Source organism: Pristiophorus japonicus, chromosome 7 (assembly GCF_044704955.1).
Source record: "Pristiophorus japonicus isolate sPriJap1 chromosome 7, sPriJap1.hap1, whole genome shotgun sequence".
Taxonomy (NCBI): Eukaryota; Metazoa; Chordata; class Chondrichthyes; family Pristiophoridae; genus Pristiophorus; species Pristiophorus japonicus.
This window is the reverse complement of record NC_091983.1, coordinates 222,417,387-222,435,049: the sequence shown is the minus strand read 5'-3', so window position 1 is coordinate 222,435,049 and position 17,663 is coordinate 222,417,387. Positions and strand designations below refer to the sequence as shown.

The following is a 17,663-nucleotide window of genomic DNA, read 5'->3' as shown; positions in this document are numbered from 1 at the left end:
GGCGGTGCAACCCCTGATGACTCGCTTTCGGCGGTCATCAGAATCGGGCGGGATCGTGTATCGGCCGAAAAATCCCCGACCTGAATTTAGGTCAGTTCGGCCAGTTGACCCCAAAGCAGCGGCCAATCGATTTTTAAGGGGGGCCGCCCAAACGGGCATTAACAGGTCTCTTTGAGACCCTGAATTTTGGCCCCCGTGTATAACCCATTGAATCACCCTCTTCTCATATGCTAGCATTTTTTTTTAAATGTTGATATTTGTTACTGAACTGGCTTGAAGGAGTTGGTACTCAATGATGTGAGCTCGCTGAATTAAGTTCCACACATAGAAATGAGAATTGCAGCCTCCCCCTACTTAATCACCGTCTTTGTTGAGCTTTCAGCTTCCTCCCACCAACAAGTCAGTCTCTTCGGTTTATAATCAGCAAACATTCCTGCCGAGATTTGCAATTTGGTTTGACTTGTGCCTGTCCGTTACACTATTTTTCTAGCATCAAGCATACGAGTTTCAGTTTGGAGCAGCCTATGGTTGGATGATGTGCGTCTTCACCGTCGTCATGACCTACAGCATCACATGTCCCATTATAGTCCCATTTGGTGAGTATTTGAGATGTTAGCGTGTTGAATGGGTGCAAAGCCCCTCCCTCTTGGTGGGCGAGTTGTTTAGGTGTAATGTCTCCATCCCTTGGTGGGTGGGTGCCAATGGCAAGGTTTGTAGTCTAGGTGGGTTTTGGGAAAATATGTAAAAATGTTGCTCACAAGTTGGTGGATATGAGGAACAAGTTAACACAAAAATATAGTCAAGAAAGGAGATGGGAGTTAGAGGTAGCAATGCCTCTGGATGCCCTTTCCCCTTGGGTTGGGTCATTTTGATGCGACGCACTCCCAGCTGAATTTGCAGTGCTGATTTTCACGGAGCAACAGTGACCTCTCCTGGAAGCATGCCAATCTACAATCCATGCAGCAAACAAATTATTTTTACACAGCTTAATGATCCTTAGTATTTTCCATGGTATTTATTCTACGTCACGTATAACTGTAAATGAAATTACTTTCCAGTTATTGGTTTACAGCTAATCAAAACAACCCTTGAGGGAGTGAAAAATGAACCATAATAAATGTATTGGTTACAGTGCATTAGCGGTCATTTTTAATTAAAAGCTTTTTATGGTGAGTGCAAAGGATTAACCAGCAGTGGTTGCTTAGCAATGCATTATCCTTGCACAATTGTTTTTTGTTAAATGGCTAACTTGCGAGCTCCCCTGAAGGCTTAGTGGTTATATGCACCACATGGTCTGGTACTGCATTTGATTGTAGATTGGTATGCTTCTGGTACTGAGCCATATAGACTAGGACGGTCGCAGGTTTGCCTTCTGAATAGGATGACCTCAGCCAAGACAACAGTAGGGATGCTACATAAGAAATAGGAGCAGGAGTAGGCCATTTGGCCCCTCGAGCCTGTTCCGCCATTCAATAAGATCATGGCTGATCTGATCATGGACTCAGCTCCACTTCCCATAACCCTCCACTCCCTTATCGCTCAAAAATCTGTCTATCTCCGCCTCAAATATATTCAATGACCCAGCCTCCACAGCTCTCTGGGGCAGAGAATTCCACAGATTTACAACCCTCCGAGAGAAGAGATTTGTCATCTCAGTTTTAAATGGGCGGCCCCTTATTCTAAGACTTTGTCCCCTAGTTTTAGTTTCCTCTATGAGTGGAAACATCCTTTCTGCATCCACCTTGTCAAGCCCCCTCATTATCTTATACGTTTCAATAAGATCACCTCTCATTCTTAATTCTAATATGTATAGGCCCAACCTATCTTCAGAAGTCAACCCCCTCATCTCTGGAATCAACCTAATGAACCTTCACTGAACAGCCTCCAATGCAAGTATATCCTTCCTTATGTAAGGAGACCAAAATTGTACGCAGTACTCCAGGTGTGGCCTCACCAATACCCTGTACAGTTGTAGCAGGACTACAATTGGTCTCTGTACTCCTGAGCTAGGAAGTGAATAGCTGGGCAGGGTTCCCTCTTGTTTATGTCCCAGTGGACCCCCGTTCTGGGAAATGTGCAGGTGAGGGAAGGATCCTGCACAGTGGCGATGTACTCCACTATCGACTCCCTCGCTGACACTTGTCTATGCTGACACATGAAGAGTGGCCACTTACAGGGAGGTACCGGAGCACGACCAGGAAGTCGGCATCTTCCTGGCAGGAGGTGAGAAGACAGTGCAAGTTGAAACTGAGTTTGTGGTTTAATATGAGAAGCAGCTCCGTGGGTTGTCTGTTGTACAATTCAGTTCTGCTCTCAGGATAGTCGAAAGTCATACCCAGTCTGCAGCGCACAAGACTCCATCCCGTCTGTGGCCTGGAGGGGAGTAGGGAATGGTGACCCAAATTTTGTTTTATAACGCTCCTGTGAAGCCCCTTAGGACATTTTACTAGGTTAAAGGTGCTATATAAATGCAAGATGTTGTTGGTGGTGGGTCTCTGAATTAGGAAGAAATCTTGTGTTTTTAAAAAAGCCATGGTATTTTTTTTGAAATGTTTACTTTTTAAATAAATAGTGGAAGATTGAATACTATGTACAGATCGTACTCTTCCCAGTTATCCCTTCCATTTTAGGACTTAGAGCGGCTTTAAAAGTCTATGGTTTAAAAATAAGTTTATCCCATTTTTCAATTCGCAGCAGATGGTAAACATTCCCAAAACAAATGGGCTCCCTTCCCGACTGGTTGAACTAGCGCTTAACGTTGAGAATATTAGTGAGCCAATTATTGGACAGGTTATGCTGCAGCAATGTCACTGGGACTTCACTAAAGCTTGTCGTGGGGTGTGTGAAGTTTTTTTTTACTGCTTGCAGATCTGTTGTGGCATTGCTCATGGAAATGCCACAAGGGGAAAAAACGGGAGTGGGTCTGATTGGACAGCTCTTTCAATGAACCAGCACAGGCACGATGGGCCGACTGGCCTCCTTCTGTGTGCTGTAAGATTCTATAAATTCTGTAGTCTGGAGCATAGTTGTGATGTTTAGCTGCTAATCTGACCTGTTTCCTTCGTCAACGCCTAAGTACTCAGAGAACCCAAGGGATTGGAGGCTGCCTGAAAATTGGCACTGTCAGTTTGAGGTCAATTTGCAAGTTCCAAGTCCGTAGAAACCAGGTTGTCTTCATGGCTTTCTCTTTGTCTTATCGAGAGATAACTAACCACTTGATGTATGAAAAGCACCCAGCGGTACAATTTTAGATTTCATTCTTGCAAATTTGGGTTTGCTAGCAGAGCACATTTTGAGGTGTATAAAACACTTGGATGCAGTATGGGTGTTGACAGATATTACAGATCTGCCATTACTGGCATATTAACCCCCCCCACACAGCGGGCGTTGGTTACCAATACACTGAGCCTGTTGATAACATGGTCAAGTAGCTCATACAACGTACTTAGTGCGTCAAACGGAAGGAATCCACCTACTTTGCAAGTAGCAAGTCTCCCACTCCGTTGAAAAATTGCTGTACCACTGCTGTTTTTGTTTAACTACTCATAGGGCACCCTGTAACTCATAGATCTGTCATCCTATTGTGCGTAAGCCATTCATTACTGCAGCCTCTGCATTCTTTTCTCTCCTTATCTATTGTCAGGTGGCTCACATCATTGAAAATAATCAGATCAAAAGAGTAAGAGCCGGCATTATTTTGTCAAACTAACTTTAAAAAAAATTAAGATAATTTTTTGTCTTTTCCCCCGTCTTTCTCTCTTTTTCCCCCCCCCCCCCCATGTGTTTTTCAAAGGATTATTTGTAATACGGAACACCATTAATGTTAAAGTTATGAAGAAAGGCTGAAAACAATTGGGGCTTTTTTCATTTAACTTGTTTTTATATAGCACCTTTCATATCCTCAGGACATCTTAAGTATTTCATTGGCTGTGAAACAATTTATGACATGCACTCACTGTTTAATGTAAGCAAGCACATCTGCCAATTTGCGCACAGCAAGGTCCCACAAAGAGCAGTTAAATAAATGATTAGATCTGTTTAAATGCCATTGGTTGAAGGATAAATATTGACACGAAATGGAGAGAACTGCCCTGTTCCTCTAAGAATAGTGCCATCGGATATTTTATGTCTACTATGCAGACAGAGGGGTATTCGGTTTAACAACAACCTCTTGCATTTATATCGCATCTTTAACATAGTAAACAGTCTCGAGGCGCTTCGCAGGAGCGATTATCAAACAAAACTTCTCACTGAGCCATGTAGGGAGATATTGGGACAGGTGACCCAGAGCTACCAGCGAGGTAGGTTTTAAGGAGCACCTTCAAGGAGGGTAGCGATGTTTAGGGAGTGAATTCCAGAGTTGAGGGCCTAGGCAGCTGAAGGCACGACCTCCAGTGATGGTACACAGAAAACTGGGGATGCGCAAGAAGCAAGAATTGAAGGAGCACAGAGATCTGAGGATTGTAGGAGAGGGGAAGGTTACAAACATAGGGAGGGGCGAGGCCATAGAGGATTTTAAAATTGAGGCATTGTCGGACCAGGAACCAATGTAGGTCAGCGAGCACAGGGCTGATGGGTAAAAAGGTCTTGGTGCGAGTCAGGATAGGGCAGCACAGTTTTGGATGAGTTCAAGTTTACGGAGGATGCAAGGTGGGAGGCTGGCCAGGAGCGCATTGGAATAGTCAAGTCTAGAGATAACAAAGGCACAGTTGAGGGTTTCAGCAGTAGATGACTTGAGGCAGGAGTGAAGACGGGCGATGTTACAAAGGTTGAAGTCCGCGGTCTGAGTGATGGAGAAGATAATAGTCGGAAGCCCGGTGATGATGCAGAACTCCTCAGTACTGAAGTGCCAGCCTAGAATCTCTGGATTGACGATTGAACCCACCATTTTCTGACTCAGAAGCAGGATTCCTACCACTGAGCCAAGATTTAACACTAAATAATCCTCTGTGTGGAAAACATTTTTCATCTTTTGCAGACTATACATAACGATTCTGCTCACCCAAGTGCCCCTTTTGTATTTGGATAAATGCTGTTAGTACATTTTAAATCCTCCATTACTCTTGGATATCCAGCTGTTTAAGTGCCGAATGTAAGCAGTAAGCTTAGTGCAAGTTTCTTATATTGGGTATTGTCAGCTTAACTCGAGGAAGATCACCCCCACCCCTCCATAGAAGGTATGGGTTTGAACCCCATATGGGGCTGAGGGCTCATAATTTAGGGAGTGCTGCACTGTCAGTATTGCTGACTGAGAGTGAGTTCCCAACTGTCTGTTCAGGTGATCGCTGAGGATCACTTGGCACCGTTCAAAGAAAAACAGTTTCCACACGATAAAGGGTATTATAAACACAATAAGTCGTACTTTGGTGAGTTTGGGCAGACAGAGCAGTTAGACCCCACATTCAATTTTCAAACGCATATTATACACAGCAGTGATGCAAACTATTGTATAACTCCAGAAGTGGGTTATTGCAATTGGACACTTCTCAGCATATCTGTTTGTAAAAGGTTCTCTCTTTTTAATCATTTTTGGATCTCTTTCATTACAGTTCAGTTTCTTTTTTGTGGCCCTTTAAACAAATCCGTAAGAATGTTGAGCCTTAATTAAGGTCTCTATAGACTGAGCCATTACAGACTCTTCTGTCAGTCAGCAATTAACCAGCTTAAACTTTCAGTTGTTTCATGGTTTTTGATTTTGATTTGGTTACGGTAGCTTAACTCCCAAAACATTTCTGCTTCTCCACGTGCTTCCATTGCATTCCAGACTCTCTCTACCAGCTATTGTGAGCCTCTATGTGGCGGCCCCATACAATTGCTTTATTGAAGTGTAGACAGTTGGCCCTAGTTTTAGCGACCTGCAAGAACAGGAGTAGGCCATTCAGCCCCTTGAGCCTGTTCCACCATTCTATTGGATCATAAACTGATCTGTACCTCAACTCCATATCCTTGTAACTATGCTGCAGGTGTCGAAATGGCTGCGTGTGTGAGCTGAGCTATCGCAAGGGCTGCCTGTTGGGGTAATTAATTGGAGCATTTCCCCACTGCAAGGAGCACCTTTTTATAAATCCAGTTTTATCCTTCCTCTCCTGTAGGCCCTGATGGGCATGGTTCCATGGGAGCTCTCCAGTAACTCGCCCAAGTGGCAAATCTTTTGGGTGGACAGTGAGGGCAAACTTTTTTATTTGTTCTTGGGATATGGGCGCCAGTGGTAAGGTAGTCTTTATTGCCCATCCCTAGTTGTCCTGAGGGACATTGTCATCCACATAGTATGGGACTGAAGTTGCGTGTAGGCCAGACCAGATACAGGTGGTAGTGGCTGGTTCCCTTCCCTGTAGGACATTAATGAACCAGTTGGGTTTTTAACAACAGTTTGGCAGTTTTCATAGAGGAAGAGAAAATGCTCAGGTGGTCAGACAGCATCTGTGGAGAGAGAAACAGAGTTAACGTATCAGGTCGATGACCCTTCGTCACAACTGGAAAAAGTTAGAGATGTAATGGATTTTAAGCAAGTGAAAGGGGTGGGTGGGTGGGGGGGGGGGGGGGGAGGGAGAAAGAACAAAAGGGAAGGTGGAAGGCAGAAGTGATTGAATGACAAAAGGTATGATTGTACAAAGCAAAAGAAGATGGTAATGGGACAAGGAAAGAAACAAAAGATGAGTCTCTAAGAGGTGTAAATGGAAATGTGGAAATAGAAACATCAACAGCTGCCATATATATAAAAAGAAAATTGGAGCCGAAATCGCAAAGCGGTCACCCAATCTGAGTTTAGTCTCCCCAATGTGGGGAACACTGCAGCGAATACAGTATATTAAATTGCAAGAAGTACAAGTAAATCGCTATTTCACCTGGAAGGAGTGTTTGGGACCCTGTACAGTAGGAAGGGAGGAGGTAAAAGGGCAGGTGTTGCATCTCCTGCACTTGTACGGGAAGGTGCCGTGGGAAGGGGAGGGGTCGTTGGAGGTGATTGAGAAGTGGGCCAGGGTGTCTCGGAGGGAACAGTCCCTTCGGAATGCTGGGAGGGGAGGGGAAGATGAGTTTGTGAATCAAGCTGGAGGTGGTGAAAATGGCTGAGGATGATTCATTGAATGTGGAGGCTGATGGGGTGAAAGGTGAGAACAAGGGGAACCGTATCATTAATCTGGGAGGAAGGGGAAGGGGTGAGAGCAGAAGTGTGGGAAATAGAACAGACAGGGTCGAGGTCTATGTTAACCACGGTCGAAGGAAATCCTCAGCTGAGGAAAAATGAAGACATATCGGAAGCACTATATGGAAGGTGGCGTCGTCTGAGCAGATAATACCGAGATGGAGAAAGTGGGAAAATGGAATAGAGTCCTTGCAGGAAGTGGGGTGGGAGGAGTTATAGTCCAGGTAAGCGTGGGAGCCCTTGGGGTTGTAATGGATATTGGTCGATAGAAATGGTGACCGAGCAGTCGAGGAAGGGAAAAGTCTGAGGTGGACCATGTGAAGGTGAGGGAAGGGTGGAAATTGGAAGCAAAGTGAATGAAAATAAAGTAGAAAATTCCACCAGGCTATCTATTTGACAACGACAAATCCATGATTAAGGCGAGTCCTGTCCACATGAGCTGGCTTTCCAGAAGAGGTCACTGGATGGTGATCAGAAGTGATCGGATTTCTCCATTCCACCCCACCCTGTGAGTCCTGAGACAACTTGTATCATCCAAACTGCTGTCTTGCCTGAGATCAGCTAGCTCAAGATTCACCTGAGATTGAACCTAGGAATGTCCTTATTTCTAAGGTTCAGTATCACACTGGGTGATTCATTTCTAACAGACTCATCAGGATAAGCGAACACAACCTATGAGGTCCTTCACTCTTTTCCTTTAGATAAGACTGGCTTAATTTTTTTTTAACGGCTGGTCACTCCTGACCTGTAATTTTCATTATTTAAACATCGTCATCTTTGTCAGCTGCGTTCAGTGGTAGCATTCTTGTATGAGTCAGAAGGTTATGGATCCGAGTCCCACTCCAGGGACTGGGGCTCATAATCTGGGCTCACACTTCAGTGCAGTACTAAAGGAGTGCTGCTTTGTCAAAGGTATATATTTCCAGTTGTGACGCTTTTCCAAGGCTCCATCTGCCTGTTAAGGTGGCACTATTCAGAGAAGAGGTGAGAAGTTCCACCGGTATGCTGGCCCAACCCTCGCCATGCACCCAACGCCACCAAATATCTTTCCGCTGTTGATGGGATGTTGGTTTGCGCAAATTGACTGCTGTGTTTGCACACAAAACACCAGTGGCTGTAGTTCAAAAGTCATCCAACGCTTTGGGACATCCCGAAGATGTGAAAGGCCCTGTGTAAATGCGAGTTCCTTTTCTTTCTTTTGAAAGAAGAGAACATATGTCAGGGACAAGTGTTTAAGAAAACTATATTATGGGGACTGGAGAGAAAATGCATAATTTTTCCAAGTCCAGTGACACCATATGCCAGCATGGCTCGGTTGGTAATCTTCTCACTTCCTGAGTAATGGTGTGTGGGTTCCCAGCCTCCCATCCAACACATTGGCTGGAAGATCAAACCAAGAAACTTCCATTTAAAATATGAACACCATTCATTGTGCTTTTCTACTTGAGAGTCTGCCTTTACTCGTTCCTCCCTGTCATAGCGGTCTTTATCATGTTGCGTCTCCCTTCCATGTGGTGATCAGACTCTTTTCTCCCTCATTTATTTGGTACGCTCTCTTTCACTCTCCCATGTAGTTTTTATTTCAGTTACTGATAAAGTTCCTTATACCTGATGTGCTTCATCGGTTTCCTTATTTTCCAAGTGCCCCAGGAAGATCCTAGAGACATTTTGATGATTTGTCATCTAAATATTTTTACCTTGATTGCTTTTTCCTGTTTTACAGTTTGGATTCATAACCTGAAACCTCCTTCAGCCATACAACCCAATTCAACAGCTTGCACTTGTACAGCGCCTTTAACATAGTCTGCTTTCTCGGATTGACCCCTGAGCACCTCGAGTCTCGTCGCTGAGAGCATGCAGAAATCAAGCGCGGGCAGTGGAAAGAGCGTGCGGCAAACCAGTCCCACCCTCCCTTTCCCTCAACGACCAACTGCCCCACCTGTGACAGAGACTGTGGTTCTCGTATTGGACTGTACAGCCACCTAAGAACTCGTGTTAAGAGTGGAAGCAAGTCCTCCTCAATTCCGAGGGACTGCCTATGATGATGATTTTGAAGAAGAGCAGGGGAAGAAGCCGCTATATAAATGCTGATCTTTCGGTTTTTTTAATTCACACCCTTTGCTCTTCGAACCTGCTGTATTCTTTACTCCTTGCCCCCACCAGTACCTTCAGCTATCATGGCCCTGCATCCTGGCATTCTCTTTCTAAACTCCACCCTACCCGCATGCAGCAAAACCTGGGCAACATTCAGGCGTGGGCTGATAAGTGACAAGTAATGTTCGGCCACACAAGTGCCAGGCTATGACTATCTACAAGAAGCAAGAGTCTAACCACTGCCCTTGACATTCAACGGCATTACCATCGCCAAATCCCCCACCATCAACATTCTGAGGGTCACCATTGACCAAAAATTTAACTGGACCAGCCACATAAATGCTGTGCCTACAAGACCAGGTCAGAGGCTGGGTATTCTGCGGTGGGTGTCTCACCTCCTGACTCCCCAAAGCCTTTCCACCATCCACACCGCACAGGTCAGGAGTGTGATAGAATACTCTCCACTTGCCTGGATGAGTGCCGCTCCAACAACACTCAAGAAGCTCAACACCATCCAGGACAAAACAGCCCACTTGATCGGCATCCCATCCACCACCTTAAGTATTCACTCCCTCCACCACTGGCGCACTGTGGCTGCAGTGTGTCGTCATCATCATAGGCAGTGCCTCGGAGTCGAGGAAGACTTGCTTCCATTCTAAAAGTGAGTTCTCAGGTGACTGGAGAGTCCAATGCGGGATCTACAGTCTCTGTCACAGGTGGGGCATACAGTGGTTGAAGGAAAGGGTGGGTGGGGAGTCTGGGTTGACGCACGCTCCTTCCGCTGTCTAATCTTGGTTTGTGCTTGTTCTCGGCGATGGGACGCGAGGTGCTCAGCGCCCTCCCGGATGCCCTTCCTCCATTTTGGGCGGTCGTGGGCCAGGGATTCCCAGGTGTTGGTGGGAATGTTGCACTCTATCAAGGAGGTTTTGAGGGTGTCCTTGAAGCGTTTCTTTCCTCTGCTCACCTAGGGCTCGCTTGCCGTGTCTCAGCTCCGTGTAAAGCATTTGCTTTGGAAGTCTTGTGTCGGGGATGCGGACGATATGGCCTGCCCAACAGAGCTGATCGAGTGTGGTCAATGCGTCGATGCTGGGAACGTTGGTGCATCTATCCTGCCAATGGATTTGCAGGATCTTGCGGAGGCAGCACTGGTGGTACTTCACCAGCAATTTGAGGTGCCTGCTGTACATAGTCCACGTCTCTGAGTCACATAGGAGGGCAGGTATCACTATTGCTCTGTAGACCATATGCTTGGTGCCAGATTTGAGGTCCTGGTCTTCAAACACACTCTTTCTCAGGCGACCGAAGGCTGCATTGGCACACTGAAGGCAGTGTTGGACCCCGCTGTCAATGTCTGCTCTTGCTGTGACAGTAGGCTCCCGAGGTATGGAAAATGGTCCGCGTTGTCCAAGGCCTTGTCGTGGATTTTGATAATCGGGGGACAGTGCTGCGTGGTGGGGTCAGATTGGTAGATGACCTTTGTCTTACGGATGTTTAGCATAAGGCCCATGCTCTCGTACGCTTCAGTGAAGGTGTTGACGATGGCTTGGAGTTCAGCCTCCAACTGTGACAGACGCAAGTGTCATCTGTGTACTGTAGTTCAATGACAGAGGATGGAATGACCTTGGATCTGGCCTGGAGGTGGCGGAGGTTGAACAGATTCTCATTTGTTCTATAATTTAACTCCACACCAGTAGGGAGCTTGCTACGGGTGAGATGAAGCATTGCAGCAAGGAAGATCGAAAAGAGCGTTGATGCGATGACGCAGCCTTGCTTTACCCCAGTCCGTGGTGCATCCATTGATCAGGATCACGGCTTGCATGTCATCAGAGAGCAGACATAGGATGGTGACAAACTTTTGAGGGCAGCCGAAATGGAGGAGGACACTCTCTAATCCATCATGGCCTTTGTGAGGTCAAAGGCGGCCATGTACAAGGGTTGGTGCTGTTCCCTGCATTTCTCTTGTAGTTGTCACGCGGTGAAGATCATGTCCATTGTGCCCCTTAGTGGGCGGAATCTGCATTGCAACTCTGGGAGGAGATCTTCTGCCACAGGGGAAGACGATTGAGGAGGATTCTTGCAATGACTTTCCCTACTCCTGCACCTATTTTCTATGTTTCCCAGTGGCCGACAGCAGGGAGATTCCTCTGCAGTACTGCAGTCGGACTTGTCCCCTTTTTGAAGATAGTCACAATTATGGCATCTGAGATTTCCTGGCATGCTCTCCTCCTCCTAGATAAGAGAGATGAGGTCATGCATTCGTGCCCAAAGTGCTTCTCCGCCATACTTTAGTGCCTCAGCGGGGATTCCATCGGCTTCTGATGCCGCCTTGTTCTTCAGCTGACGGATGGCCTTTTGTACCTCGTGCCGGGCTGGGGTTTTGCTGAGATGGTGGCCAGTAGCATGCTGCGGGACGGAGTCGAAGACACTCACGTCGAAGACAAGAGTCTTGCTTAAGGAAATCTTCGAAATGCTCCTTCCAACTGTCTCTTTGTCCTCGAGTACTTCATCGTTCTTGGCCAGCAGTAGGGTAGGGCCTTGGGTGCTTGGACCGTAGGTTGTCTTGCGTTTCCTACATTACAACAGTAGGTGATCTAAAAGAGGCACTGCAGCAATTCGCCAAGACTTCTTCAGCAGCACCTCCCAAACCCGCGACCTCTATCACCTAGAAGGACAAGGGCAGCAGGTGCATGGGAACACCACCACCTCCAAGTTCCCCTTCAAGTCACACACCATCCTGACTTGGAAGTATATCGCCATTCCTCCTTCATCGCTGGGTTAAAATCCTAGAACTCACTCCCTAACAGCACTATGAAAGTACCTTCACCACATGGACTGCAGCGGTTCAAGGTGTCTCACCATCACCACTTTGAGGGCAATTAAGGATGGCCAATAAATGCTGGTCGAGCCAGCGACGCCCACATCCATGAATGATTTTTTTTAAACCCACTCTTGTATCTTTACCACCCCCCATTGTGAAAAGTCTCCTCAAAACCTATATTTTAAAAAAATCTCAAAGCAAGTTGTTTGTTTTTTTTGCCATTTGTATAGTTTGCTTTATTTCTGTAGAGCTTTTTCTAAATGAGGGGAATAATTTTTTTTTGTCTCTTGTTAGGTTTGATGTATATGCTGTTGAAGCATTTGGTGGATCGCTACAATCTGTACTACGCCTATCTGCCTGCCAAACTGGATAAGAAGATCCACTCGGGAGCAGTGAATCAGGTGGTGGCAGCTCCTATCCTCTGCTTGTTATGTCTGCTTTTCTTTTCCACTGTAAGAACAGGTAAGATGTGACCATGTTGGATATTTCTCTCTCCTATTGTCAGCCGTGATTCAGTGGGTAGCACTGGCCTCTAAGTCATAAGGTTATGGGTTCCACTCCACTTGAACACACATTCTAGGCTGACGTGCCCAGCGCGGTGCTGAGGGGAGAACTGCACTGTTGGAGGTGCCGTCTTTCAGATGAAACATTAAACCGAGGACCCCGTCTTCCCCCTCAGGTGGATGTAAAAGATCCCATGGCATTTTTTTGAAGAAGAGCTGGGACCTTCTTGGTCAATATTTTCCCTCAACCACCATTACTAAAACAGATTATCTGATCCTTATCACATTGCTGTTTGAGTGAGCTTGCTGTGTGTAAATTGGCTGCTGTGTTTTCCACATTACAACAGTGACTACACTTCAAAAGTACTTGATTGGCTATAAAGCGCTTTGAGGCATAGAAACATAGAAAATAGTTGCAGGAGTAGGCCATTCGGCCCTTCGAGCCTGCACCACCATTCAATAAGATCATGGCTGATCATTCCTTCAGTACCCCTTTCCTACTTTCTCTCCATACCCCTTGATCCCTTTAGCCGTAAGGGCCATATCGAACACCCTCTTGAATATATCCAATGAACTGGCATCAACAACTCTCTGCGGCAGGGAATTCCACAGGTTAACAACTCTGAGTGAAGAAGTTTCTCCTCATCAGTCCTAAATGGCCTGCCCCTTATCCTAAGACTGTGTCCCCTAGTTCTGGACTTCCCCAACATCGGGAACATTCTTCCCGCGTCTAACCTGTCCAGTCCTGTCAGAATTTTATGTTTCTATGAGTTCCCCTCTCATCCTTCTAAACTCCAGTGTATAAAGGCCCAGTTGGTCCAGTCTCTCCTCATATGTCAGTCCTGCCATCCCGGGAATCAGTCTGGTGAACCTTCGCTGCACTCCCTCAATAGCAAGAACGTCCTTCCTCAGATTACGAGATCAAAACTGAAAACAATATTCCAGGTGGGGCCTCACCAAGGCCCTGTACAACTGCAGTAAGACTTCCCTACTCCTATACTCAAATCCCCTTGCTATGAAGGTCAACATACCATTTGCCGCCTTCACCGCCTGCTGTACCTGTATGCCAGCTTTCAATGACTGATGAACCATGACACCCATGTCTCGCTGCACCTCCCCTTTTCCTAACCTGCCACAATTCAGATAATCTACCTTCGTGTTTTTGCTCCCAAAGTGGATAACCTCACATTTATCCACATTATACTGCATCTGCCATGTATTTGCCCACTTGCCTAACCTGTCCAAGTTACCCTGCAGCCTCTTGGCATCCTCCTCACAGCTGACACCGCCACTCAGTTTAGTGTCATCTGCAAACTTGGAGATATTACACTCAATTCCATCATCTAAATCATTAATGTATATTGTAAAGACCTGGGGTCCCAGCCCTGAGCCCTGCGGCACTCGTAGTCACTGCCTGCCATTCTGAAAAGGACCCGTTTATCCCGACTCTCTGCTTCCTGTCTGCCAACGAGTTCTCTATCCACTTCAGTATATTACCCCCAATACCATGTGCTTTGATTTTGCATACCAATTTCTTGTATGGGACCTTGTCAAAAGCCTTTTGAAAGTCCAAATACACCACATCCACTGGTTCTCCCTTGTCCACTCTACTAGTTACATCCTCAAAAAATTCCAGAAGATTTGTCAAGCATTATTTCCCTTTCATAAATCCATGCTGACTTGGACCAATCCTATCACTGCTTTCCAAATGCGGTGCTATTTCATCCTTAATGATTGATTCCAACATTTTCCCCATTACTGATGTCAGGCTAACTGGTCTATAATTACCCGTTTACTCTCCCTCCTTTTTTAAAAAATGGTGTTACATTAGCAATCCTCCAGTCCATAGGAACTGATCCAGAGTCGATATACTGTTGGAAAATTATCACCAATGCATCCACTATTTCTCGGGCCACTTCCTTAAGTACTCTGGGATATAGACTATCAGGCCCCGGGGATTTATCGGCCTTCAATCCCATCAATTTCCCTAACACAATTTCCCGCCTAATAAGGATCCTTCAGTTCCTCCTTCTCACTAGACCCTCGGACCCCTCGTACATCCAGAACATTATTTGTGTCTTCCTTTGTGAAGACAGAACCAAAGTATTTGTTCAGTTGGTCTGCAATTTCTTTGTTCCCCATTATAAATTCACCTGAGTCCGACTGCAAGGGATCTACGTTTGTCTTCACTAATCTTTTTCTCTTCGCATATCTATAGAAGCTTTTGCAGTCAGTTTTTATGTTCCCTGCAAGCTTCCCCTCATACTCTATTTCCCCTCTCCTAATTAAACCCTTTGTCGTCCTCTGCTGAATTCTAAATTTCTCCCAGTCCTCCGGTTTGTTGCTTTTTCTGGCTAATTTATATGCCTCTTCCTTGGATTTAACACTATCCTTAATTTCCCTTGTTAGCCACAGTTGAGCCACCTTCCCCGTTTTATTTTTACTCCAGACAGGGATGTACAATTGTTGAAGTTCGTCCATGTGATCTTTAAATGTTTGCTATTGCCTCTCCACAGTCAACCCTTTAAGTATCATTTGTCAGTCTATTCTAGTCAATTCACACCTCATACCGTCAAAGTTACCTTTCCTTAAGTTCAGGACCCTAATTTCTGAATTAACTTTGTCACTCTCCATCTTAAGAATTCTACCATATTATGGTCACTCTTTCCCAACAAGATGGCTAATTAGTCCCTTCTCATTACACATCACCCAGTCTAGATGGCCAGCTCTCTGGTTGGTTCCTCGATATATTGGTCTAGAAAACCATCCCTAATACACTCCAGGAAATCCTCTTCCACCGCATTGCTACCAGTTAGGTTAGCCCAATCAATATGTAGATTAAAGTCATCCATGATTACTGCTGTACCTTTATTGCACACATCCCTTATTTTTTGTTTTTTGTCTCACTACTACTGTTTGGTGGTCTGTACACAATTCCCACTAGCGTTTTCTGCCCTTTGGTATTCCGTAGCTCCACCCATACCGATTCCACATCATCCAAGCTAATGTCCGTCCTTACAATTGCGTTAATTTCCTCTTTAACCAGCAATGCCACCCCACCTCCTTTTCCTTTCTGTCTATCCTTCCTAAATGCTGAATATCCTTGTATGTTGAGTTCACAGCCTTGGTCACCCTGGAGCCATGTCTCCATGATGCCAATCACATCGTATCCGTTAACTGTTATCTGCACAGTTAATTCGTCCACCTTATTCCGAATACTCCTCGCATTGAGGCACAGACTTCAGGCTTGTCTTTTTAACACACTTTGCCCTTTTAGAATTTTGCTGTAAAGTGGCCCTTTTTGTTTTTTGGCTTGGGTTTCTCTGCCCTCCACTTTTACTATTCTCCTTTCTATCTTTTGCTTCTGTCTCCATTTTATTTCCTTCTGTCTCCCTGCATAGGTTCCCATCCCCCTGCCATATTAGTTTAACTCCTCCCAAACAGCACTAGCAAACACTCCCATGAGGACATTGGTTCCAGTCCTGCCCAGGTGCAGACCGTACGGTTTGTACTGGTCCCACCTCCCCCAGAACTGGTTCCAATGCCCCAGGAATTTGAATCCCTCCCTGCTGCACCATTGCTCAAACTACATATTCATCTGAGCTATCCTGCGATTCCTACTCTGACTAGCACGTGGCACTGGTAACAATCCTGAGATTACTACTTTTGAGTCCTACTTTTTAATTTAACTCCTAGCTTCCTAAATTCGTCTCATAGGACCTCATCCTGTTTTTTACCTATATCATTGGCACCGATATGTACCACGACAACTGGCTGTTCACCCTTCCTTTTTAGAATGTCCTGCACCTGCTCCGAGACATCCTTGACCCTTGCACCAGGGAGGCAACATACCATCCTGGAGTCTCAGTTGCGGCAGCAGAAACGTCTATCTATTCCCCTTACAATTGAATCCCCTATCACTATCGCTCTCCCACTCTTTTTCCTGCCCTCCTGTGCAGCAGAGCCAGCCATAGTGCCATGAACTTGGCTGCTGCTGCCCTCCCCTGATGAGTCAACCCCTCAACAGTACCCAAAGCAGTGTATCTGTTTTGCATGGGGATGACCGCAGGGGACCCCTGCACTACCTTCCTTGCACTACTCTTCCTGCTGGTCTTCCATTCCTTAGCTGGCTGTGGACCCTTTTCCTGCGGTACGACCAACTTGCTAAACGTGCTATTCACGTCATTCTCGGCATCGTGCATGCTCCAGAGTGAATCTACCCTCAGCTCCAGGGCCGCAGTTAGGATCTGCAGGCGGATACATTTCCCGCACACGTAGTCGTCAGGGGCACCGGAAGCATCCCTGACTTCCCACATAGTACAGGAAGAGCATAACACATGTCCAAGCTCTCCTGCCATGACTTAACCCCTAGAAAAACTTAATTTGGCAACAACAATGTTAAACAGTTACTTACTGATATAGAAAAGAAGAATCCCCTTGGCTGTGACCTCACCTTTCGATTTCTTTCTACTTTTTTGCCTCCCCGCTGCAGCTGCACCGGCTGGCCTCTTGTAGGCCTCCCGCCTCACGACGCTCCCCGCACTGCTCGCTGACTGGCCTTTTGTAGGCCCCTTGCCTCCCGAACTCCCACCTTTCGACACTCCCCGGACTGCTTGCTGACGGGCCTTTTGTAGGCCCCTCGCCTCCCGAACTTCCGCCTCTCGACGTTCCCGGACTGCTCGCTGACTGGCCTTTTGTAGGCCCCTCGCCTCCCGAACTCCCGCCGCTCGACGCTCTCCGGACTGCTCACTTCCCGAACTCCCGCCTCTCGACACTCCCCGGACTGCTCGCTGACGGGCATCCTGAGGTCATGAAAAATGCTATATAAATGCAAGTCTTTCACCTGGCTGGAGGGCGAGTAGGATTGCCTATCTAGAGGTCTGGCCTCTGAGGCTGGAGGTAAAGGGTTATCTGAAGCCTAGGCCTTTCCTCTGTTCTCCCCCTCAAGTTGGGGACAAATTGTGCTTGTCGTTTTGGAGGATGCAGATTTCTCTCGACAACAGTTAGTCCACTTGCTGCATGTGGCTAATTGGGATTCCAGATGTGACTAATCACATTTGATTAGTGAATTAAAAATGAGTAATGCGCTGTCATGGGACATGTG

At 46.3% G+C, this 17,663-nt stretch overlaps 1 protein-coding gene across 6 annotated transcripts in view; it reads left to right on the top strand.

Moving 5' to 3' along the window:
* LOC139267477 (CSC1-like protein 2) overlaps positions 1-17,663 on the top strand; it is a 297,646-nt gene that overhangs the window by 266,743 nt on the left and 13,240 nt on the right. For all 6 annotated transcript variants that reach the window (XM_070885844.1, XM_070885847.1, XM_070885848.1 and 3 more), the window contains 2 exons: positions 491-596; positions 12,351-12,518. In XM_070885844.1, the coding sequence (XP_070741945.1) occupies positions 491-596; positions 12,351-12,518 (274 nt within the window). The remainder of the gene's footprint in view (positions 1-490; positions 597-12,350; positions 12,519-17,663) is intronic.